The following is a 26,408-nucleotide window of genomic DNA, read 5'->3' on the forward strand; positions in this document are numbered from 1 at the left end:
AGAGCTCAAGAGAGGACGTGGTGGAATCGTCGTTCGCTGGTTAGCATGAGTAGTCTAGATCGCGAATCAAGGAGCACGGCAAACCTTTTACACGGAAAAAATGCAAGAGCACCGGCGTATGATCTAATCTTGATTGCACCACCAACGCGCACATGCGCAGGATTTTCAATGCCAAGGCATTCATCGACCACTTGGACACAATACAAGCTTAGCAGAAACGTTAAATCAAACGTGAAAAAAATGTGCAAAGTTCATGGTCCAAGGTCTAAAATAAATCGACTTTCTTTGGTAGAAAAGGTAAAATATTTGGACCCTGCTACACGGTGCTATAGCACCAGGTAGTCTACCGGAGTGCTCCCCCTGTCTTACCGAAATATTTCCAAAAATAGAAAGCTGATAGCGACATGTCTCCAGTCTGAAAGCGACATTTCACACGAATAACCTTGTCACATGCACGCGACGGTTCTCCGTCCGTTCGTCAACTTGCATATAATTAACAAATATTTTACTTCATATAAAGAATAAAGTGACAGCCCGTGCACTGTATAATGACTAAAAATATGTTCATTGTTTTTGCAAAAATTACATCCCTCAAAAACATCTAAACGCCCTGCTAGTTTGTGATTAAAAAAATAGAGGATGTAGAAAATGCAGCGGTGGATGTAGAAAAAGGGGAAAATTACATCCAAATCGTGATAGTGTTTACAGTCTTGATTTATATCAAAGATTCTGGATGTAGAAAAAGGGGAAAATTACATCTAGAATTTGGGTGCACCATAAGCTTCTATCACTCTAGATGTAAGAAAAATAGTAAAAATACATGTAGTTGCAAAAGGAACACATACAGAATTTGAGAAAATTTCTGCTGTTATATCTCACGATGGCCAATCTAGATGTACAAAATCTGATTCCTGTATGTATAAAACTAGTGACCTTACCTATCCACAGCCCCCAACACTGCCGATGGACAGCCGGGGATGGTGAGGTCGACAGGCCTGGAGGTCGAATCAATCGAGCTCGCCAGGTGCTACTGCCGTCACGGGTGGGGACGTATGCCAGTTCGCCCACAACAGATGCGGGGGAAGAACTAGCTCCTCCGACCATTAGAGGAGGGGCGGCCGCATCTGAGGTGGGGCCTGCTCATGGGGTCCACAGCCAACGCCGGAGGTCGGGGAACAGGCGGCGAGAGAAGCTTCCGCAGTGGGCCACCATCGCCATTGATGCCGCCCCTCCGCCTCGGGAGCACCAGGGCCGCTTGATTCACCCCCTCCGCCTTGGGAACACCATGGCTGCGGCCCTCCTCCTCGAGACCGTGGGCGACGTTGATCCGCGACACCATGGTTCCCGATTCTTCCTCCGTCGACCTCATGTTCATCTCATGGGGGCTCGATCCATCTCCTCTAGGTGTGGTTCGTGAGCGGTGGGGGTGGGGATGGGGATGGGGACTGGGGATAGCGTGCAGCACGGCAGATCGATTGCCTTATCAGGAAGACAGGAAGCCTTGTTTTGGCCCGAATCGGTCAACGTCTAGGCTGCCACCGCTCGTGCCCAATCCAACGAGCCAGGAAGGTGGGCACCCTGTAACACTAGACGGTGCCACGGCACCTAATAGAAATTGGGAAAATATTTGTCTTAATTCACTAAACAAGGAGAAGATAGAGAACCAAAGTTTAGACTTGCAACCACAACCTAGGATAAAAGTCTACCCTCCTGAAATCAAAAGACCTAAATATTTTGTGCCAACTATAACCCAAGTGTTGTTCTGGTCAAGACTTGAGGAAAAAACCCATGTTTACCCTAGCCCCTCTCGCCCCACCGAGGGCGACGGGCCTCCCTCACCCTCCAGCGGCCATCCCTCCTCCGCACACTCTACCCATCGCAGCCACCGCTAGAGGTCATCGGGTGAAGCCCGGGCGACGCCGGCGGTACGGTGGCGACCCTTCCTTCCCACGTCCCGGTGGGCGGGTTATTGCCGCCCATCCCTAGCGGCGGTGTACCTCGAGCGGCTGTAGTCTAGCGCGGCGGTGTCGTCCCACGGCTGCGTGCCTCGGCTGCAGGGGTGCCAGCGGCGGCTGGTCCCTCGTTTGGGCGCCCCGGCCCCGGATGGGCTCGGACGGGCCGGAGCTCTACCACGATAGGGCTCCCTGGAGGCGACTGCCTTCGGCGGAGTCTTGGGACGGCGAATTTGAGGCCATCTAATTCCAGTAGGGCGGCCGGAACTTCACGAGCCCATGTGGGCCTAGCCACGCCTGGAAGGGCTTGGTGTGATCCCGCTGCTTTGTCCAGTCAATGACTGCCACCTTGTCTGCCCTGACATGGTGCCACCTTCGAGTGGCACCATTCCTTCCTGTAGGGCATCGTGGGAATGCGATGTACATTGCACACGTACTGGGGGAAACCTTAGGGCCGGTTTGGTCTAAGCAGTAACGCCATGTCGACGTTTTTTTCCCTTCTTGAAGGTGTTGGTACGGGGCGCTTCGGAGTGCTTGGAGCATGGTGGGCCAAAGACGAAGGTCGCAGCTGCTGCAGGTCATCATCGTTTCGTCTCTTCTCCATTGCCTTTATTTCTTTTCCTTTTAGACATGTTTGTGATGTTGCCCCAACATTTTCTTGGTTTCGAACTCTCGTATGGATGTGGTTGCTATACTAATATAGCGGGGCGAAAGCCTGTTTCGAGGAGGCTATAACTCAAGTCCTAACTTCCAACTTGATTTTATCGAAGACGATGGTGGGCATGGCCGGTGCTCAATTTTTTTTAAGGTTCTCACGTTCCTTTATTCTAAATCTCGCAAGAGACGAGCGTGAGGAGGGAGGTCATTGCTTTCTTGTTCCACCATGAGCAAAAGCAATCGAGGTCCACCAGTTCTGGACATTATCGAACCCTCTCCAACATGATGGTTCATATTTATGAATGTGAAGCCAATGCTTGACCATATTCCCTGTGCGAAGGGAGTAGCTGCATTTGATTAGAAGGTGGGACGACGTCGATTCATTGTTGGTACATCATCATTCCTCGTTCGCCGTTCAAACCTGATTTTGAATGATAAGTTGAGAGAAATGCCTGCATTTTAGGAGGAGCCCGAACCTTCCACTTGACGGAGCCATCACTCATGCTTCGGCGTTTCAGGCAAGGCAGGTGTAGGTTCCTACTTCCGCGCGATCATTCCTGGTGACGTCCGTCACCACCGGCCACAACCATCCCGGCCGTCACCCGCAAGCACACACCAAGGGCGTTCACAGCTTCTAGACATGGATCGCGTCAGCTCTACAGCAGTGCCAATTTCGCCCATCTACGAGATTTATCCGTATCCAACGCACGTACGACAGAGCCAAGAGCAGATGCGGTTAAGGAACATCACGTGCGCGTTAGCACGTGAACCTAGTATCATATCATCCATCACCTTTTTTACTTTTACAGACACATTCTCTAATTTCCTGTCTGATGTGGTAGAACAATCACCGTGCATGTCAACAAATCAAATCGTGCTATGCTATAGTACACGACGCCACTACTGTCACTGTATGTGGACCCAGACACCCTCGCTGCTGGGAATGTGCCCGTTCACCACGAACACCATGTAGTACCCGGGCGGCGCCAGCACCGCCGTCGCCGGCATCACCACCGTCGCCTCGTACGCGCCCGCGCGGTGCGACGCCGCCGCCGTCGTCCGCACCACGTCCAGGAGCAGCACCCGCTGGTTCATCGCGAACGAGTGCGTCGTGAACGACGGCGCCACCATCGTCACCGACACCAGCCCGATCCCGCCGCCCCGGCCCCTCCTCCTCCTCGTCGCCGCCGCCGGCACCTCGAACTGCAGCGTCACCGACTCCCCGTACGCCACGCTCGCCGGCGCGCCGGTGATCGTCGGCCGGAGCACGTCGTTCGCGCTGTCCAGGTACTCCGGGGAGAAGGCCTCCAGGCTCAGCTCCGTCGGGTACTGCACGCCGCTGAAGTTGTAGTAGATGTGCGGGTTGCTCCCGCCCACGAGCACGCGGCCGTCGCGGAGGAGGACCGCTGACGAGTGGTACAGCCGCGGGATGTCAGTGGCGCTCTGCTCCTCGAATCGGTCTCCGGGGGCGTGGTCGGGCCGGTAGAACACGGGCGCGTATGCCGGGGTGCTGGCGGACTCCCACCCGGCGGTGCCGTCCGTGGCGCCGTTGATGATCACCACCTCGGCCCCGTTCGGCAGCAGGATCATGTCCCCCATCACCCGCGGCGACGGCATTGCCTCGATGACCCACGACGGCTTGGCGTCCGTGATCTTGATCCGCCCGCACGTCGCCAGCGCCGGGAAGAAGTTCTTGTCCTTCGTCGAGTTGTAGGAGCCCACGGGCGCGCCGCCGCAGACCAGCACCTCCGCCTCGGTTGGCGACGGCTTCAGGGGCAGCAGAACCGACGAGCCCGAGCTGGGGTAGTTCCTGGGGTCGCCGCCGGCCAGCTCAGGGTACGTCCGGACGATCTTGTTCCTCTTGTAGTCGAGCAGGACGGCGCGGTTCTTGGCGAAGATGAAGAGGTTGCCGTCGATGTTCAGGTGTACGAAAGGATACAGGTTGTTCTCTTCGGGGTCCCTGGTCTGGACCAGAAACGGCAATGAGATGGCCGAGGTGTCGGAACCCTCTGCCTTGGGGAAGAACTCGTAGTTGAACTGCCTGCGGCCGCCGACGATGAAGGCGCGCCCGTCGGGGAGGATCTGGTTGGTGGCGTACCACCGGTTCTCGTACAGCGCGTCCTGCGTCTCGTTCCAGTCGCAGCTGCCGTCGTTCTCGTCGCCGACCTTGTCGCACGCGCGCATGGTGCGCACGTTGCGGTACCCGTCGTTCCAGCCGCCGGTCTGCATGAGGGTGCCGTCGGGCGCGACGGTGCCGGACGAGCACCAGGTGTCGGTGAACACGGAGAGCGGGCGGAACGTGTTGGACGCGACGTCGTACTCGGCGGAGTGCGCGGTGCAGTCCACCCTGAGCACGCGCTCCCGCGGGTTGCGCCGGCAGCGGCCGTCCGGGAGGGAGAGGTTGGAGCGCCCGAAGTCGGTGCGGTCGAAGATGATCACGCGGTCGTTGTGCAGCAGCTGCATGTGCATCGCCGACACGCCGATGCTGCGCTGCAGGAGCTCCCATCGCCCGCCGCCGCCGATTGCTGCCGTCGCAGGTGCAATGCCGGCGCAGGCGAGGACCAGAAGAAGAATAAGATCGTGGGTCAGCAATGCGAGCTTCATGGTTACCCTACCCGTGACGATCGATGATAGCTGCAGGTCTTGGTTGTTTGGTGGTTTCGACTGTATTCGCATGTTCAGCTAGTGAGCAGCAAATCATGTGCATGTGTATATGAGCTGGTAACGATGGTCTCTGCCGCCTTTATATGCAAGGGCCAATCTTTATTGTAGGTGAAGGCCTCTTAAGGCAGTGGATTTCGCATATCAACGGGAGAGACGGGGGTCATGGTCTTTATTTTTGCCAGGATGGATTGATTATGATTTTGATTGTGTAGCTCGATCCTGTATTAAGTTGCTGTTGATCTGGTTTTGCCGCCCGTTTGGTAGAGGAGTAAAGAAATGACGTGGTTAACGCCATCTTTGCGTGATTTGACCAGCTAGCACCCATTAACTGGTTATTACTCAGTTCTTCGCGGAACGAAATCCTCTGCCGTCACACTTAGCAAAAACTTTTCAAAAATTAGCAAAAAGGAATAAATGAACACAATTCTAGGGAAAGAAAAGTATTCTGTGTTTGCAAATTACGTAAATCTGGCCGTTCAAGCTACGTGCTAAATATCGTGAGATAAACATGTGTACAACAAGATACATGATTTCTATGTACAACTGACTAGCTATTGTTTTAGTGAAAATCAACATAAATGGAATGACAGCGATGATCGTAAAGTAAGGGTCATATCCGGGAGGCCGCGCTGCTAGCACTACGGGAAAATCAGGCGCTGCCGTGCAGCCTATCTTTGCCGTGAGCTGCTGCACAGCAAAGATTTCTTTGCCGTGCGTAGCAAGAAGACGCACGGCAACGTCAAAACGCACAGCAAAGTTTGGGAGCAGCGCACGGCAAAGAAACCAAGCACGGCAAAGAAAGACTTGGCGCACGGCAAAGCAGTATCTCACGGCAAAGTCTGGGAGCAGCGCACGGCAAAGATAGTAGGACGGCAAAGACCACCGCAAGCCGCACGACAAAGAAACAATGCACGGCAAAGGCCCGGGCACTGCCGTGTCCCGCCCTTTGCCGTGCGTGACATACTAGCTTGCACGGCAAAGGGTCCTTTGCCGTGCGCTGCTCCCTTTGCCGTGCGCCAATATACATTTTATTTGTTTTTCTAACTATTTTATTTCATCTACTACTTATATTTATTTTGTTAATTAGTTTTTCTTTTTGATGACTATTTATTACACTATGTGCAATACAAAATTAGTCTCCATGCTCATCCCCCACATATATCAGGGTTCCGGTGGTCCGGCGGCCGTCCCCCTCCTTCCCCCAAAACGGCGGGACGGCGGGTCTACCCCCGTAGATTTCTCCGCGCGAGGGTGCAAAATGTACTTTTTCATTCTTTTAGGTTTGTTAGGGTTAGGTTTTAGGTCCACTTGCAAATTTTGGTGGCATTCCGGTGCTCCGGTGGTCATTCCCCCCTAAAACGGCCGTCTCGTGGGCCCCGGATGGTCTACCCCCTAGATTTCTCCGCGCGAGGTTCCACCAATATACCTTTTCATAGGTTTAGGTTTGTTTAGTCCATGGACATATGGAAAACCATGTGTGGCACCCTTTGGCACAGTCTAGCCCCCGATATACCCGCGGCGGGACACTTCACCGTACACGTCCAGGAATATGTTAAGTGTTATCGCCCGAAGGTGAGGAATGTCAGACCGGGGATCCATGCCATGCACCATTTGGTGAATCACACCTTGCACCACACTTTCACACATATTATAGGTCCACATGCAAGATTTGGTGGGGTTCCGGTGTTCCGGCGGTCGTTCTCCCCCTCCTCCCCCAAAACAGCGGAACGTGTGCTCCGGCGGGTCTACCCCCTAGATTTCTCCGCGAGGGTGCACCAATGTACCTTTTCATTATTTTAGGTTTGTTTGGGACATATACACATGGAGAACCAAGATTTGGACCCTTTGGCACATATACCCCGTAGCTAGAGCCATTATCACACGATCGAGGGTGTGCACGATCTACTTGGTTAGGGTTAGGTGTAGGGTTAGGGCTAGGGTCTAGGGTGTAGGGCTAGGGTTTAGGTTAAAGGTAAGTATTTATGGTTAGGTATAGGTTTAGGGTTTAGGGTTAGGTTTAGGGTTGATGATGCATGGTTCAGCAGCTCCGGCGTCGTGGTTCAGGGTTTTAGAGGGGTTTAGTGCTTGAAGCCTCCCCAGTTTAGGGTTTAGGGTTTAGGGGAGCTACTTGTGCACCATTAGACCTTGCACCACACTTTGACACATATCATAGGTCCACATGCAAGATTTGGTGGGGTTCCGGTGCTCCGGCGGTCGTTCTCCCCTCCTCCCCCAAAACAGCGGAACGTGTGCCCCGGCGGGTCTACCCCCCTAGATTTCTCCGCGCGAGGGTGCACCAATGTACCTTTTCATTCTTTTAGGTTTTTTTGGGACATATACACATGGAGAACCAAGATAGGGACCCTATGGCACATATACCCCGCAGCTAGAGCCATTATCACACGATCGAGGGTGTGCCTGATCTACTGGTTAGGGTTAGGTGTAGGGTTAGGGCTAGGGTCTAGGGAGTAGGGCTAGGGTTTAGGTTAAAGGTAAGTATTTATGGTTAGGTATAGGTTTAGGGTTTAGGGTTAGGGTTGATGATGCATGGTTCTGCAGCTCCGGCGTCGTGGTTTAGGGTTTTAGAGGGGTTTAGTGCTCGAAGCCTCCCCAGTTTAGGGTCTAGGGTTTAGGGGAGCTACTTTTGCACCATTACACCTTGCACCACACTTTGACACATATCATAGGCCCACATGCAAGATTTGGTGGGGTTTCGGTGCTCCGGCGGTCGTTCTCCCCTCCTCCCCCAAAACAGCGGAACGTGTACCCCGGCGGGTCTACCCCCTAGATTTCTCCGCGCGAGGGTGCACCAATGTACTTTTTCATTCTTTTAGGTTTTTTTAGGACATATACACATGGAGAACCAAGATTGGGACCCTTTGGCACATACACACGCAGCTCGAGCCATTATCACACGATCGACGGTGAGCCGGATCTACTGGTTAGGGTTAGGTGTAGGGTTAGGGCTAGGGTTTAGGGGGTAGGGCTAGGGTTTAGTTTAAAGGTAATTATTTATGGTTAGGTATAGGTTTAGGGTTTAGGGTTAGGGTTAGGGTTATGATGCATGGTTCTGCAGCTCCGGCGTCGTGGTTTAGGGTTTTAGAGGGGTTTAGTGCTCGAAGCCTCCCCAGTTTAGGGTTTAGGGTTTAGGGGAGCTACTTTTGCACCATTACACCTTGCACCACACTTTGACACATAGCATAGGCCCACATGCAAGATTTGGTGGGGTTCCGGTGCTCGGCGGTCGTTCTCCCCCTCCTCCCCCCAAAAGAGCGGAACGTGTGCCTCGGCGGGTCTACCCCCCTAGATTTCTCCGCGCGAGGGTGCACCAATGTAACTTTTCATTCTTTAAGGTTTTTTTAGGACATATACACATGTAGAACCAAGATTGGGACCCTTTGGCACATATACCCGCAGCTAGAGCCATTATCACACGATTGAGGGTGTGCCTGATCTACTGGTTAGGGTTAGGTGTAGGGTTAGGGCTAGGGTTTAGGTTAAAGGTAATTATTTATGTTTAAGTATAGGTTTAGGGTTTAGGGTTAGGGTTAGGGTTTATGATGCATGGTTCTGCAGCTCCGGCGTCGTGGTTTAGGGATTTAGAGGGGTTTAGGGCTCGAAGCCTCCCCAGTTTAGGGTTTAGGGTTTAGGGGAGCTACTTTTGCACCATTATACCTTGCACCACACTTTGACACATATCATAGGTCCACATGCAAGGTTTGGTGGGGTTCCGGCGCTCCGGCGGTCGTTATCCCCCTCCTCCCCAAAACAACGGAACGCGTGCCCCGGCGGGTCTACCACCCTAGATTTCTCTGCGCGAGGGTGCACCAATGTAACTTTTCATTCTTTTAGGTTTGTTTAGTACATATACACATGTAGAACCAAGATTGGGACCCTTTGGCACATATACCCACAGCTAGAGCCATTATCACACGATCGAGGGTGTGCCTGATCTACTGGTTAGGGTTAGGTGTAGGGTTAGGGCTAGGGTTTAGGGGCTAGGGCTAGGGTTTAGGTTAAAGGTAAGTATTTATGGTTAGGAATAGGTTTAGGGTTTAGGGTTAGGGTTAGGGTTTATGATGCATGGTTACGCAGCTCCGGCGTCGTGGTTTAGGGATTTAGAGGGGTTTAGGGCTCGAAGCCTCCCCAGTTTAGGGTTTAGGGTTTAGGGGGAGCTACTTTTGCACCATTAGACCTTGCACCACACTTTGACACATATCATAGGTCCACATGCAAGGTTTGGTGGGGTTCCGGTGCTCCGGCGGTCGTTATCCCCTCCTCCCCCAAAACAGCGGAACGCGTGCCCCGGCGGGTCCATCCCCCTAGATTTCTCCGCGCGAGGGTGCACCAATGTAACTTTTCATTCTTTTAGGTTTGTTTAGTACATATACACATGGAGAACCAAGATTGGGACCCTTTGGCACATATACCCGCAGCTAGAGCCATTATCATCACACGATCGAGGGTGTGCCTGATCTACTGGTAAGGGTTAGGTGTAGGGTTAGGGCTAGGGTTTAGGGGCTAGGGCTAGGGTTTAGGTTAAAGGTAAGTATTTATGGTTAGGTATAGGTTTAGGGTTTAGGGTTAGGGTTAGGGTTTATGATGCATGGTTCTGCAGCTCCGGCGTCGTGGTTTAGGGATTTAGAGGGGTTCGGGGCTCGAAGCCTCCCGGTTTAGGGTTTAGGGTTTAGGGGAGCTACTTTTGCATGCTGAATTTTTTTGAAACTGAAAGCATGAAACATACTTTATTAAATGATACACATATTGAAAAAACAGGTTTAATGTAATGTAGATATAGAAATGAATGTTGTTGATAATTAAAATATGTGTGGACTTGCTCCCCCTTCTCTGGATCAGCTCGACCTGATTGATGCTTATCTACCCTGGATCATTATTTCTAACAGCTAAGTGGCATTGCCACTTGGTTCAATTCTTTCTTCTATTTTTGTTGTGTGCAGGTTAAAGATGAACTAGATGATCCGGGTGATCAACTTGATCAAGTGTAGATGGACAATAGCTAGGGTTTTAGTATAGTTACTTGTATATTTATTTTCATATTTGATCCAGTTACACATTGTTGTAATATAAATGAATTATGTAAATGACAATGTATATGAATTATGTAATATAAATGAATTATGTAAATGACAATGTATAATTAAAATAAAAAAATAAAAAAACGTTGCCGTGCGCAGGCACACGGCAAAGAAGCCTGCCGCACGGCAAAGGCCTCCCTGCGCACGGCAAAGACCCGCCGCACGGCAAAGGTCCTTTGCCGCACGGCAAAGGCCTGCGCACGGGAAAGGGTGCGGATAAGCACCTGGTCGAGACGCTCCCAGCCACAAAGGCATCTCACATCCCCGAGCCGCCACCCTCCTCTGTCGCTCGACGCCGCCGCGCCCTACCCCGCCGCCGCCTCCCTCCTCTGTCGCTCGACGCCGCCGCGCCCTACCCCGCCGCCACCTCCCTCCTCTCTCGCTCGACGCCGCTGCGCCCTACCCCGCCGCCGCCACCCTCCTCTCTCGCTCGACGCCGCCACGCCCTACGCCGCCGCGCCCTACCCCGCCGCCGCCTCCCTCCTCTCTCCCACGTAGCCGCCGCCGCCGGCCCTCCCACGCGGACGCTGCCGCCGGCCTTGCCCTCCCTCGCCGCCGCCTCCCTCCTCCCTCCCGGGCGGGCTGCCCGCACCATTGCTGCCGCGCGCCCGAGCTGCTTGCCCGCCGCCGCCCGTGGTGCTGCTTGCCCCCTTCGCCCACCACCAGCCGTGGGAGCTACGGCCGCCACCATCCGCGGAAGCTCCGGGCACCACCAGGTATGTGGCCATCTTTTTTTTGTAAATTTGCATGTTACTTATAGTATTTAGGGTAGTTATAAAATACATGGTCGAGTTTGTTGAGGGTCACAAGAGGCGATGATAATGTTGAGAGTATGCATGGGCATATAGAAGGGAAGCATTGGTGGGCGGGCGGGAAGTGCCGGTAAATGGGATCTAGGGTTTTCACTATGTTGTAAATTATGGGATGACCAAGATCGTTCAGAGAACGAAATTGGACAATCAAAACTCCATAGATAGCACCAGTCCACCACTAAACTTCCTAGATGTAACATTGCATTACCTCATTCACAAAGCAGCAAAAGTAACATTGGCTTTCTACTGCTCCATATACTCTATATACGCGCATACATGGTAATTATTAATAGCCCCTAATTGGTTTTTTTTTGTTATGCGAGGCGATGCTTCGAGGTGGACACGAGGGGCGGCGTCGCGGGGGTGTTTGACGGGGCGTTCCGGATCTTCTTCGGCGATTCTCTCAGAGGGTCGTTGATCTTCTTCGCTTGTTGTCGATCACGCTTCGAGGGTGAGAATCCGTTCGCCTCTCTTGTACCTAGGTTTTTCTTTGTGTCTAGATCACCAAGTCCGTCGCGATACCTAGGCGTCTCTTCCCGACCGTAAGGGTTACGCGGATAAATATGCATTAGTGGTCTCGCATATTATGAACCGTAACTCTTACGGCATTTATCGGGACAGCCGGCGGATGCGTAGTTGGGTACGTTCTCCCAGCTCTACCCCGATCCGAGACGAGGATTTCGGTAGCGCCTCCCCGTTGTTCTCCGGATGCACACCCCTCTCGGCTTTTTGCCGAGACGTGTATCGGGAGAGCAGCGGGGAGGTGCTGCCGAGAATTCTGTCTCGGATCGAGGTAGAGCTGGGAGAACGTACTCAATCTACGGATCCGGCGGCTGCTAGAAGCCCACCTAGTAGAGTTTCGGGTTGATGCACGCGTAAAAAAATAAAGATATGATGCATTTATTTCCTATTTGATATATAAATGCTATGTTCGTACTGTTTTGTTGCTGATTAGAGGATGGATAATCGTGGCTGGATGTACGATGGCGAGAATCGGTCGGTGGAACTATCTTGATGAATGGGGAGAAAAGACCGAGCGGTTTGTGGATAGGGCGTTTGCCATCCCTAGCGAGACCTATAAGTGTTTGGTGCCCTTGTAGTAAGTGCGCTAACCGAAAGGCACGGGACAAGGAAACTATGAGTATGCACCTGATCAAGTTTGGGTTCACACCGTCCTACAGGATTTGGACTTACCATGGAGAAAAGGCAAAGAAACGTGCTAGGAAGGAGGTGCGGCAGATTCAACCTAGGGGGGAATATGACACTTGGTTTTGATAGGTGCTTAGAAAACTTGGCTAATGGTAATGTGCACTGAAAGCCCTCATGTAGAGGTGGAGACACCTCGGGATGCGGAGACAAGTGAGGACCCGGAGGAAAACACAAAGGAGTATTATGAGGCTCGTTTGCTTCGCGAAACCCCTACATGAAAATACGAGAGGTTACCCAACTAGATGCCATCGCTCGCCTTATGGCCTTGAAGTGCCATAGGAACTTGTGCGAGAGATGGGTTCGATGAACTTCCGGTCATCGTAGGCAGCCTTACTGCCGAAAGGGCACCTCTTGCCGCAAAACTTCTACTATTCGACCAAATTGCTCGGTGACCTTAAGATGTCATCTCAGCGAGATACACGCTTGTCCAAAGGGATGCATGCTATTCGAGAGAGGAGCACGCCGACACAAATTATTGCATCAAATGCAATTCCTCTAGGTACTTTGAGGTAGACCGCAATGGTGATGGTCGGAAGAGGCGGACCACGGTTGCCAAGAATATCCTTCGCTATCTTCCGGTTCTACCGAGGATCCAGCGGCTCTTCATGACCGAGGATACTGCCCAGCGAGATGAGGTGGGCCGTGGAAGAAAACGAGATACACCGACAAGATGATACATCCGTCGGATGGTACCGCATGGAAGAACTTTGTGAAGAAATTTCCACTGAAGCAGGTGACCCGAGGAGCGTAGCGGTTGCGATATCAAGCGATGGGTTCAATCCATATGGTATGTCGGCTGCGGTATACGGTTGTTGGCCAGTGTTTGTTATTCCCATGAACCTCCCCCTGGCGTACGCATGAGATCGGAGAACATGTTTGTGTCGATGATAATCCCGGGGCCCAAATACCCGGGCAAGAACATGAATGTGTACCGGAACCGCTGGTGGATGACTTGGTTCGTGGGCTGGGAAGGTCGCGGGATCCGAACATATGACGCATCAAAGAAGGAGTACTTCGATATGTATGTGTGGTACCACACGTCCCTGCATGACCTGCCGGCCACGTGCTTTGTTCTGCGGGTGGTGTACACATGGGAAGTGGCCTTGCCCACGGTGCGGACAGGCCGTGACTTTCTTACGGCTAAACAAGGGAGGCAAGTATTCATGCTTTGATGAAGCTCGACGGTTCCTTGAGCGGAGACATGCATACGGGAGTGATGTAAAGAGTTTCAAGAAAGGCCGTGTTGTCCGTGGCCCGAAGCCAATTCCGAAGACCGGAACGGAAATCAAGGCCGAGTTAGATGCTCTTCAGCCTAGCCACGATGGGAATGGTTTCTTAGGATATGGGGAGACACACCAATGGACTCACAAGCCGTGCTTATGGAAGCTCCCTTACTTTGAGTTTCTCGAGCTCCCGCATAACATTGATGTAATGCACACCGAGAAGAATATCGGTGAAGCCATTTGGAGCACGATTGTGGACACCGAGAAGACGAAGGATAACATAAAGGCTCGAATTGATCAAGAAATGTGGTGTGATAGGCCGGAGTTGAACATGCAGCCACCTAATGGTGCCAAAAAAATTGGACTAAGCCACACGCTCCGTTACTGCCTCACAAAGGCCCAAAAAAGGGAGGTCTTCCAATGGATGAAGGACTCCTTGTTTTTCCCCGATGGGTTCGCAGCCAAGCTGGATGAGGGGCCTGAACATTGAAACGCTGCGAGTACAAGGACTGAAGAGTCATGACTACCACATATGGCTTGAGCGGATAATGCCGGTGATGATTCGAGGCTATGTCCCTGAGAAGACTTGGCGAGTGCTAGCGAGGTTGAGTTTTTCTTCCGCCAGATTTGTGCTAGGGAGTTAGACACTAAAGTGATTGAGAAGCTGGATGAAGAGGCACCCGTGTTGCTTTGCGATCTAGAGAAGATCTTTCCTCCAGGGGTTTTTAATCCGATGCAACACATGATCCCGCACCTCGCGGAGGAGTGCTTAAAGGGGGCCCGAATTGGGCCGTTGGCGGTTTGGTCCCGAGAGAGAAACACAAAAGCTTCGTCAAATGATCGGCAATAAATGCAAGATCGAAGCATCCATAGCCGAGGCAGCCCCGAACGTGGAGGTGGCAAACTTCACCACTAAGCACTATGATCCCAACATTCCCACAAAGCACAACCCGGTCCTCCGTTACAATGCCGCCAACAATGAAGAAGTACCCAAGCTTAGCATCTTCGTGGGGCTTGGTGGCAAGTCAAGTGGCTTGAAGCCGTACAGAACGGACCTACATGAGCGGACCTTGATCCACTCGTATGTCTTAAACACCATGGTCGAAGTGAAGCCGTACATCGAGTAAGTGCGAACCATTTAATTATTCGCAAACATTCACTCGTATGTTCGTGGCTAACTCTTCCTCTTTTCATCGGTATAGGAAATTCAAGGCTATACATTGGAAGAATACCCACAGGGAGCCTACCCCGGAAGAATCTAAGCAAATTTTCGATAAGGGCGGCGGTTTCGGTTTCGATAGCTGGTTTTGTAATTTGGTACTATTCTATCCAAATTAGCTAGCACTTTCGACATTTATCGGTCATTTCTCGTTCTAAACTTCTCGTGCTAAACTTGTAGGCAAGAACCGACAAAGAGATGAAGTCGGAGCTAAGAAAAATTGCTAGGGGCTTTGACCATTCCGTAGAAGCGTTCAACTCCTATGACGTGAACGGGTATCGCTTCCGGACCCATCAATACACAACAAGCCGGCCCAACGCGAAGACAATAAATAGCGGGGTGGTATGTCAAGGTGATGATGGGCTCCATTACTATGGAAGAGTCGAGGGTATATACGAGCTGAATTACGGGTTTCACAAAGGGCTAAATCCCGTCGTCTTCAAATGCCATTGGTTTGACCCACGTCGGGTGAGACGGGATCCTGAAATTGGGTTGGTCGAAGTTGAAAGGAACTCCGTTTATAAGGGAGAGGATGTGTACATCTTGGCAACCCGAGGCCTTTCAAGTATTCTATCTCCCGTACGCGTGCGAGAAACCCGACAAAACGTCTACATGGATGGGATGTTGTGATGACGGTGCCTTCACGCAATAGGCCGCCCCGCCAAACAAGGACGATTACCGCCGCGTAGACCCCTCAGCAAGGAGTGTCGAGTTTTATCGGGAAGAAGGGCTCCCCGGCCATTTCACAATCGGCTTGCCGACTATCGATGACATGGTCGTAGACGATGAACAAGAAGACGCGGGCATGGATGGAGACAATGCGAAGATGAAGCCGAGGATGTCCGTGCTCCGGAAGACCCGAGTTTGCTCGAGGCGTTCAAAGCGGGGATTGACCTCGATGCGGATGGACCACCTCCAGGTTTCATTGATGATTATTGGTTCGCCGAGCCCGATGACGATGAGGAGACACGCGGTCCAATCACGGATGGCGACACGAAGCTACCGATCTATGTAGTAGTAATTGTGAGGCTAGCCTATTTGTAATAACTCCGTGTAATAGAGATTGTCTAGCTAGGTTATTTGTAAGAACTCCGTGCTATGTTTGAGAGAACTCTATGCTAGCTATTTGTTGCTTCCACTAATTAATGTTCATCCTTTTGCATTATTGTTGCTTTCATTAATGTTCATCTACTTATATTTCAGTTGCTTTCACTAATATTTATCTATTTACAATATTGCGTACTAATAAACCACTCTCTTCATTTGTGTTTGCAGGTGATTGAAGCATGCCGCCAAAAAAAAAGGGTGGCGGTCTTAAAAAGAAGCTCAAGGACTTGGTAGGTGTAGGGACTTCGAGGCGGGGCCGAGCTACTACCCCTCTCCTCGTCGCTCCCACGGAGGCGGCCACGTAGGAAGAATGCGACGCGGGTACTCACTCCTAGTCCTAGCCCCCTCCCGCAGCCGATGATGATGACGAGGAGGAGGACCGGGAGCACCACGGGGTGGGGAGGACCAGGAGGAGGAGGGGGTGGGGAGGACCGAGGAGGAGGAGGGGGTGGGGAGGACCGAGGAGGAGGAGGGGGACGAGGAGGACCTCTCGGAGGATGAGGGGTTGGGGAACTTAGTGTTCGATCCTGATCCAAGCCTAGAGTGGTGTGAGCCGGAGGATTACCGAGTACGTTCCAGCTGTGGAGAGGCCGAGGCCACGTGATAGGAAGCCATATCGGCGTGGGATAACACAGCTCCCGCGCCGAAGAATCGGCGCTACGGGCACGTTGTTCTACAGCCCTATGGAAGGAGGTACATGTTAATTTTTGGCATTTCGTTATCGCAATTTTGTCATTATCAAAATTATTATCACATACATATTGATGTTGTCGTTTCATGGTGCAGCTCGTTCCAATATGAAGACCCGTCGCAGAGACCGCCACGTGGGTACTCGAACATCCTTGGGGGCCTACTTAGATGGTATTTCCCTGGGATAGTCAATTTCCCTACTGGTGGCTGCGACGTAGCTTGGAGGTGAGCGCACTACAGCCTCGCGGAAGATCCTCTTGGCCGCGGCACCGCGGCGGATTTGGTTGTTGCCAAATTCTGGGTACGTGACTTTTGACTTCTTACCATTCATACACTCTCCTTGGTTCACAATAATTGCACTAATGCCCCTTGTTTTACCTATGTGCATGGTTGCAGAGATACTTCAAGAGGGCCGAGGGCAAGGAGAATGCGTGCGATGATGTCCTACACCAGCTTGCAAGGAAGAGGGTGACTGGCATGCACTACGAGGCACGTATTCAATGCGTCCGCGACTGGCACGCCGACCGCTTCGTCCACATGAGTAAGGAGGACGCTCGCGACACGCTCATGCAGCCGTGGCAGTACTTGCAGGTATTTGCATTTATGTGTTATTGATTTCTTTATCGCCATGTAGTTTATTTTACCATAATGGGTTTATCTTGTGCATGTAGAACCCTCCTCGGTACGTCGGCAACGACGATAGGTGCTTTCGTGCGATGGTCATGTGGTGGACATGCCCCCGGTACTCGAAGAAGCACGAGGAGGGCAAGAAGAAGCGGGCAGAGATGCGAGGTGGATCGCATATCCAAGGCAGCATCCCCATCTCTCTTCACCTGCGGAAGGAGGTGAGCAAATTAATGGTTCCTTCATTCTTTGAATTCATGTTATATATTTGTTAACTCCGCAAGGGTGTGTCACTTCACTCAATTACATGTTCTCTTTTGCAGGAAGTCAGGACAGGAGCGAAGCCTAACGTCTTTGCCGTGCTAAAGAAGATGAAGCAAAGGAAGACGCCTGATCCTGAGACGGGGTCCTTGTGGGTTAAACCGCAATCCGAGACCCAGTGCACGTCGTATGTCTCCAAGTTCAAGCAGAAGTACGGCGAGGACGCCAACCCAGAGGCCGAGGACTTTGACCCTGAGGTCGCGGTGCTTGCGGGAGAAGGCTTGAAGCATGGCCGCCTATGGTTTGGTGACGGGTGCGTCGACCCGGCGAAGGTTCCCTCTCTCCGCCGGATCCGTCGTGGTCGTAAGAGCGGCCAGCTCGAGGTAGAGCCCCGGCCACGGGCTTCGGATCTAGCTGTCGAGCGTTTACGGGTATGTTCTTTCTCCGGCCTCTACCTTTCCTTTACATGCACATGCTTTCCATTGAAATGTTAATGACATCGCGGACACATCGTAGGCGGAGATGGCAGAAAAGGAGCGAGCGGCCCGGGAGCACGCACGGAACTTGGAGCGGCAGGTTACTGGAGTACCAGCGAGCAGCGGACACGGATGATGCAGCGAGATGCAACAACAACGGCGAGATGATGCAGCGAAGCGAGCACGGATGAGCCGGCCGATGAGCCGGACGGTTCGACTTCTCCACCGGGAGTCTTCCTCCTCCTCCACCTTACTCCATGCCGTGGATGCCGCCACCGCCCAATCAGACCCCGGGGACACCTATCACCGTCAACAACATGAACATCATCCGGAGCATGAACCGCGGTGAGTCCTCTTGTGCCCAACCCGCTACTTGTTCAAGTGTTCAATATGCAAATGCAAATGTTCATTCCATCAACATGCTTATAGATTATATGTCACAAGGCAATGACGATGAGGCCGGCGGAAGCGGAGGAGGACAAGGTTGATGGCATGGTCTTCGTGCACTCGTCGTCGTTGTAATGCATTGTTCACACTTGTTATGGATTGTTCGCACTTGTTATGGATTGTAATAATGGACATTGCACTTGTTATGCATGAACTATGTGTGCTCGATGTATTTGTGGTGTTGTTGATGTGTTTGGTGATGCTATGGTGAATATATATGTTGTATATGTTATATATATGTGAAATGCAATTTTGAAATGCAGGGATTAATGAAAAGCAACAAAAAAATGAAAAAACCAGGGGCCTTTGCCGTGTGTGTGCACACGGCAAAGGACTTTTGGTCACTTTGCCGTGTGCACACGCACGGCAAAGGGGCCACGTGGCGCCCACCTGTGTGCCTGGGAGCTCCGAAGGGGGTCTGCTGGAACTGTCTTTGCCGTGCGGGCTGGCCTGCTGCCGCACGGCAAAGCAACTGCACGGCACAGAAATAGCGCACGGCAACGTGCCACGGCACGGCAAAGGAGGCGCCACACGGCAATGTTTGGCCGCACGGCAAAGAATAGCACGCACGGCAACGCTGGGCCGCACGGCAAAGAACCGCACGCACGGCAAAGATTACGACGCACGGCAATGGCCTTTGCCGTGCAGATCGGCGACGCGCACGGCAACGTTGGCTTTGCCGTCGGTATCTTTGCCGGGCAGCCTTTGCCGTGCGTGCATGCACGGCAAAGCCTTTGCCGTGCGTATAGCAGCCTTTGCCAAAGTGCCGCACGGCAACGGCCTTTTCTCCCCTAGTGTAGACGCTGGGCACTAACACGAGGGACACGATGTTTTTATTGACCGAGTTCAACCTCCACTCGAGAGAAGTCTACTCCCGCTGAGCGAATCCTCGGATGTTCTAAGAGAAAAATCCGACAATACAAAATGGCGTATCATCCTTTCGTCGTGATTACTTTCGAGGATTAGAAGTTAGAGAGATTTCATTTTATGAATAGCACTCGAACTTAAAGTCTGAGACATAATTGGTAAAATAACTTGTTGTATATATTTTTTAGAGCATGGGCCCCATACTAGTACGGGTGCACACCCGAACTGGGCCACCGCGGGGCTACCCACATCTGAAACAAATATTCATGGATGTTCCTTGTCAATGTGGGTAGGCCACATCGGCCATGTACATTTTAGCTAGTCCATGAAAACAGAGTGACGCTTGAAAATAATTACATATGGAAAATGAGGCCTTTCCAGCTAGGCAGCCCGCCACCCGAGCAACTTGGGCCATGGGAAAAAATAATGCTCGCTTACAATATTTAGGCAACGGTATTTCTTGTTTGATTGTGCGCGTTGTGGACACCAAGCGCATCAGAGAATCATGGGGAACCGTTGACAGTGAAAATTGTATATAACATGTTCATAAATCTTGTGTTTGATTCCCATGTAAATATAAATATGTTCTCAGTGATCAAATGTAAACATGCATGTTCCACATCTTTTGCAACTACTTTGTACTTTGAAGTTACCGCACATTCCTCCTCAATCTTTTCCACAACACTCGGGAAGAGCACAAAAGCTAAGCCTCTTCATCCCTTCCATTCCAATGTCGGTTGTAGTACCTAACTCCCGGTTCTACCTCCTCGAAGAAGGCATGGACTTCATGGTGAGGTTTTCACCCACCGTGCAGCACGCATGGAGATGTGGATCTGTCACGTGAAGGAGTATTTCCTTAATGCCGGACCAGTGAAGTGTGTTGGCCTGGATTGCGAGTTCACCGACACGCCGGGGGATGTCAGGTATAAGAAACTTCTATAGGAGAAGAGGCAACGCGCCGTCGTCCTTCCACTTTCTGTGGCATATGAGTGTCTCATCTTCGAGATTTGCCGTGTGGATCGAGTGCCATAGCTCCTCGGCAATTCATGAGGGATGAAGAAATCATGTTCTTTGGTGTGGCTATCGAGAATGATGTGTATGCTGCCATACTACGTCATCACCATTCATTATGCACAAAACCTCTAGCATGCGACCCTAAAACCCAACCAATAACTTTCCCCCATCACTCTTTGCTCTGTCGAATGCTTATCTCTCAACAAGGGCCAACTTATAGGGGTCGGCTATCTGAGGACTGATCTTTCAAAGGACAAGCCAGAGATTATAGCCATAAGAGAAGGAGTATGGGGCGAGATCCCATTGAGCTACAACAAAATCAAATATACTTCTCTGTAAGCTCACATCGGCTTTGGTCTTGCTAGGAATAACCGCAGTAAGTTGGCTATGATAGCCCTACATATTCTCATAATTGTACTAGTTTATTTTACTGTATTTCATGAAGTCGAAAGGAGGAGGTGTCCGAGGAGGCCTGGAGGATTTGGTTGGAAACTCGGAGAAGATGAGACCACGGAGGACCTGGTTGGCGTTGTGGAGAATATGAGGTGTAAATATATTGCTCTATATGTGTGGTCTTCTCATGCATTTTTTTCTCTGTTTCAATTTTTCAGTTCAGTTTATCTTAGATTGTTCATGGTCCAGTTTAACTTTTTCACTTTAGAATGTTCATTTTAGCATGTCCAATTTAGATGGTTAAGTTTAGGTTGTTCACTTCGGACTGTTCTAGCTTGTTTAGTTTAGGATATTCAATTCATATTGTTCACTTGTTCAACTTAGATTGTTCGGTTTCAATATAGAATATAGCAGTCCATCCATGTTTGATCACGTTGCTCATCCTGGACATTTGAAAATAGGAGTCTGTTTCGGTGATGGTGCATAAAAGTCTGAGTTTGTCGTCGGCTCTACAAATGGAAGTACTATTTCTAGACTTGATCTTCATCTCAAATCTAGATAAACTCTTCTTGCCAAACACTGGCTCGACACATTGCCCACAAAGAGTAAGGGCTCAAATAAAGAATTAATGTTGCAAAGACAACAATTATGCCATGGAAATGTAAGTTTGTTCTTCGGTGTTATGTGTTCTTTATGATAGATATATGTGCATAGTGAGACCATGTCAAAATAATATTCTCACTTTATTTTTCAGTGACTTCTTTGTGCGAGTCTATAAGATACAGAGTTCGTTTGGAAAAGCATAATATAACTCATTTTGTAGAAAATCTTAGAGGTTTAGCAACATAATTATATTTATTTACATGAGAATGTGTAATATGTGATATTATGGTACAAATGTAAATACATTGGTCCTACGTTATGAATAAAAGATTTTGTCATTTTACTGATTGCGTTGTTAATATATTAATGTGCTGCGAATTATCTATTGGTGTTATAGACAGACGGATATAGCTCAGTGCAGATGATTGGAACAAAATAACCGTAACTGATGAGCACGACCTTATGGAGACGTAGACATTTTTAAAAACATTGCCGAAAAGGAGCCTCATACGTGACATGCTTCCAGCAACGAATCTTGTGTCCGCTGCCATAGGGTTTTTTGACCCATGTCCATAGAGTCGCACTAGCGTGTCCAATATGAGCTACATCTTTAGCCGATTTTTACTATGCACATTTCTGATGTTGGTGGCCTAAAAAATACACCGACTTGTTCCTTATATGATTTGGCGAGCCAGCACTCGCTAATTGAGTTCCTCTTTTTTGTCGTGCACCTTTCTCGAGGAAATGAATATCCGTTTTTAGCATTAAGTGCTAGTCTCAATATGTAAAAAAACTGAATAAAATAGAAAAGTAGAAACTATATTTTTATAATATAAATATATTAACCAAGATGATATCAATTACAATGGACCTCTGAATCAACACGATATCAAGATCTGGTAATGGCCAAATTATTACAGAAACAAAAGAAAAAAAGGAGGCTTTTGATAACTTCTAAGTGCAACAAATTGTTATAGCACGTTTCGAGAAATATTGAGTTGTCTATCCCAGGAAAAGTTAGCTTATGGTAAACTACCTATTAGGTAAGCCCCATAACCCATTTTGATGGCTATTACTATTAGGCTTACTAACAAATTTGCATAGCACGTTTCGAGAAATATTGAGTTTAGAAGGTTGCAATGTTACTTTTTTACTTCTAGTTTCTACTTAGTAATCCTTAGAATATGCTAACGTCAGAGTTTTGTGTTTGGAAGTATGAATAAGCGTGACCAAAGTGTGATCATGTTTAAAGTATGAGTAGTGATACCCTTATGTTCCTCTAACATCCGGCTCCTCATCTATAATAGTGATACCCTTATGTGATCCTCTAGCATACCCTTATGTAGCCTTAGATTCAAGCCATGATCTTCTAGCATACCCTTATGTAGCCTTAGATTCAAGCCATGATCCTCTAGCATACATCAATGAATAAATAGCTTCAACATATAACATACATGGATATAACCGACATAACGAACTATTTCACCATCGCAATGAATAACTTAATTATTACACAAAAATTGACATGGTGACACAATACATCATGGAGAAGCAATATATTGTACCACATATCATGTTTGCCAAGAAGTTACATTGGAGATATAATGAAGAGGTTGATGTAAATATTGGTAGAGAGGTGCAGCCTGAAGCGGCGACTACCTCGGGCACCCGCGGCCACAACAGAGAATGGCCCTGGGGTAGAGCCATCGGTTGCCCCTTCTTCCTTGGCCTTCGTGCTAGTGTAGATGATAGTGCCCCTATGTTCGTGGCTACCAGAGTGAACAAAAATTTGTGATTATGTTCAACCTGCCAAAAAAGCAGGATTTCCCCTCTTTATATAAATTTGGGAGTGTAGTCTCCGCTTCCAAGAGCCCTTGGGAACTTCTAGACTTTCCTATGCATTTCCTCTGTCCATATTGTCGAACCTGGTGGAAACCATCATGTATGGAAAGACTTAAGAGTAATTTCGTCGTCCACTTTAGACTCCCATGGTGTAGTATTTGATCTTCAGTAAATTGATTCCAGATAACACATACTACCACCGTCCCGGTTCATAGGGCTTGCCCGCATCACTAGGACATAAATTTGATCATGATAATACAAGATACTATGTTACAAAACATATATCATTAAAAAGCTTAGATGTTCTACTTTCTAATGGTATAATTTTTATGTTGTACAATTGATACGATGTTGGGCAAATTAACAACCTAGGGATACACGCAAACCCTATGAATCGGGACGAAGGGAGTACTAGTTCGGATTTTGAACTATAAATATGCAAACAACTAGTATTGAAATGGCCTACAACTTCCTCTTTTGTTTTTTCCCGATTGCCATCAAATTATAGAAGGTTTTTGCCGATTCCTAAGAACTAGTCATGCAGGAAGAGATTTCGATAAACTCCAAATTTCAGTGTAACGAGGAGCTCTTTCATGATTCGTCTAATATCCTTGAAAATTCCTACACATCAAAGATAAAAAAGAATTTATGCACTTTTACTCCTATTAACATGTAAGTCTCGATAAATCTAATTTAAGTTGTCACATATCAAGGATATTAATATAACTAATCTCATAATGCATATATATCTTTTCGAGGTATCAGATATATCAACAAAATAGCCACAACAAACTTTAACATCAACCACCAATGGTAGAAACTCAAGGGTAACATGAGAGGTTCTCCAACCATGACACCTTCAAGAAAGGAGCGACGGGACGACCCCAACCTTGCTGAATCAAACCATAGAGGTCGGATCGTAATTTTTTTTTTGCCTGGAGAGAAGTCTGCGCAAAGTTCGGGCAGCGCGTTCAATAAAGGAATATTGCATGAACGCTGTCACAGTCATGTTCAACCAATATAGGTCAGACCTACAGGTTTCACCCCTAAAACTCGAGACAAAAAACTCCAAGCGCGCCACAACAACAAAGTCGCAATGTGTTACCACCACATGTTGATCCACCATTGCATAAGCGCGCACACATAGGCCTAACATGTCTTAGCCGCGCAACTAGAACCAAGTGCACGCAACATGTCGTTGAGCAACACCTTGGGACACCCGATATCTACACCGATCCCCTAACCCTCGAGGGTCTGCACATTGGACAAGGTCTGAACCCATACATCGAGCAAAGTAGAGTTGTGCCATTTGCAGAGGCCGCTGTGGCTATGTCCTGCAATCCAGCCCTACACCATGCGGGAACCTCCAATATAGGCCGAAGCCGATGACCTTGGGCTCTGTAGAGACTAGACCTCCTACAGAGACTGGGAAGAAGAGTCACCGTCATTGCCTCCAGCGGCAAGGGGAACCAATAAGGTCCAGCATCTCTGCAAATAAGGGATCAGACCTAGTCAGTAGGATATAAAAATTTAAATATAATATTTGTGCTTAGTTGGGGGCAGAGAAGATGAGAGAGAAGGTAAGTCGACTCTCATGCAAGAGCCAGCTCTAGCACGTGCTCCTAGAGAAAATGACATATCATCTTGCTTATAGACATTAGTTGGCTATACTATTGAACTTGCTCTCATGTCACCGGAACCGTTGTTGACGCTATGACCAACCGCCGCGCTGCCCCCGTTGTTACAAACACACAACCTCCATCTAGAGAACCCGGGGCCGTTGTCGCAGTGTTGAAGGTCCCTATTCGGGCCACCACAATCAGCGGTGATAGTCAGCATGTGAAGGACGGAATAGAGGATGGGTCCTGCCTAGTTGCGCCACGGTGATGGCGATTAGGCCCCCGCTACATGGTAAATCCCCCCCCCCCCCCCAATATCGACACTTCACTATTGTTCTGTCAGCGGCCTCTAGGGGCAAGAAGGATGTGGAGGGAGGGGGAAGGGGGCGGCGGCAACCAGGCGTACTCTCGTCGCACCCCCATCTTTCCACTCGATCCCTTCATAACTATAGTTGTCCCTTCCGTACGTGATTTAATAGACACTTGTGTTTGTGAATTCCGTTAAAAATATCACCATTTAAGGTGTGTGCAAATATCATAGATAATTATGTACGTGTACGACACATTACATTATTTTATGTGGAGTATTGCACAATTCACAATGGTCATAGTTATGTATTTACACGATTTATAGGGACACATCTGCACATTAAACTTTCATTGTTTGTGAAAAAAGTCCTCGAGAGATGATTTTTTTACTAAATTTTGATAAACAAGATTGTAATTAAGTTATCCTTGTTTTAAAACTTCTTTAGCAACATGTAGGCTTTAATGATTAAACGATTGACCGAGGAAATGAAAAGGACAAACGTGAGCTATAGAGCATGCATACCCTCATAGAAACGTCAAGGTACTCTAATGTCATCGCCTCCAAATTCCACACACTTCCCATCTCTTTTTGAGTCGAACACTCACTAGACGGCTCAAAGGACGTCACCGTGTCAAGCTCACCGCCACTTTCCGCAGTTTCCATTTTTTCGATGAAGACATGAGATATTAATTATTTTTAGATTCTGCAACAATGTATTGCCCTGACGGTATTACAACCAAAAATGAAAAATAACAATAAAAGAAAAGTCCGGCTAGAGAGATCTATGCCTTGAACTAGCAGTACTAACACCATCATGACAGCATCACAAGTCCAACTTCTCTAAAAGCGACGTCTCCAAGAAGAAAACATCGCACTAGCGCCATTGTAGCATGATCATAGATCTTAGGCTTCCACCCTGGAGAAAAGTCCTCGCTTCCAAAAACAATATTTTCAACAAAGTCATTGCCGGTCACAACCAATTAAGACCAAACATTGGATTTTCACCCTGAAAGTAGGACTTCGAACTTCTCATGTGTTGTCGCCCCACTTCCGAAGCCGCTGCTCCAAAACATAAATCACCAAGCCAATTCATCATCACCACAAAGAGTCGAATCATCATTGCTAGTCCCTAGATCTCGGCTTCCATGACATTCTCCACCAGCTGACTTTACCATGGGCGAGAAAGCATGCTCTATGATGGTAACAGCCAGCAGAGCGTCGCAATGCTCCATCTGAAACCAAACGATCAGAAAAACATGGGTACGTACGACTGGATTCTATCTGATCCAGCGAACTCTAGGCGTGAAGCGCCCGGTAGAGTAC

At 49.3% G+C, this 26,408-nt stretch overlaps 1 protein-coding gene across 1 annotated transcript; it reads right to left on the reverse strand.

Moving 5' to 3' along the window:
• Window positions 1-3,515: 3,515 nt before the first annotated feature.
• Window positions 3,516-5,213, reverse strand: LOC124697573 (aldehyde oxidase GLOX-like). Its single transcript, XM_047230143.1, has one exon. It carries the CDS (start codon window positions 5,211-5,213, stop codon window positions 3,516-3,518), a length of 1,698 nt encoding a protein of 565 aa, XP_047086099.1.
• Window positions 5,214-26,408: the final 21,195 nt, after the last annotated feature.

Source organism: Lolium rigidum, chromosome 3 (genome assembly GCF_022539505.1).
Source record: "Lolium rigidum isolate FL_2022 chromosome 3, APGP_CSIRO_Lrig_0.1, whole genome shotgun sequence".
NCBI lineage: Eukaryota > Viridiplantae > Streptophyta > Magnoliopsida > Poales > Poaceae > Lolium > Lolium rigidum.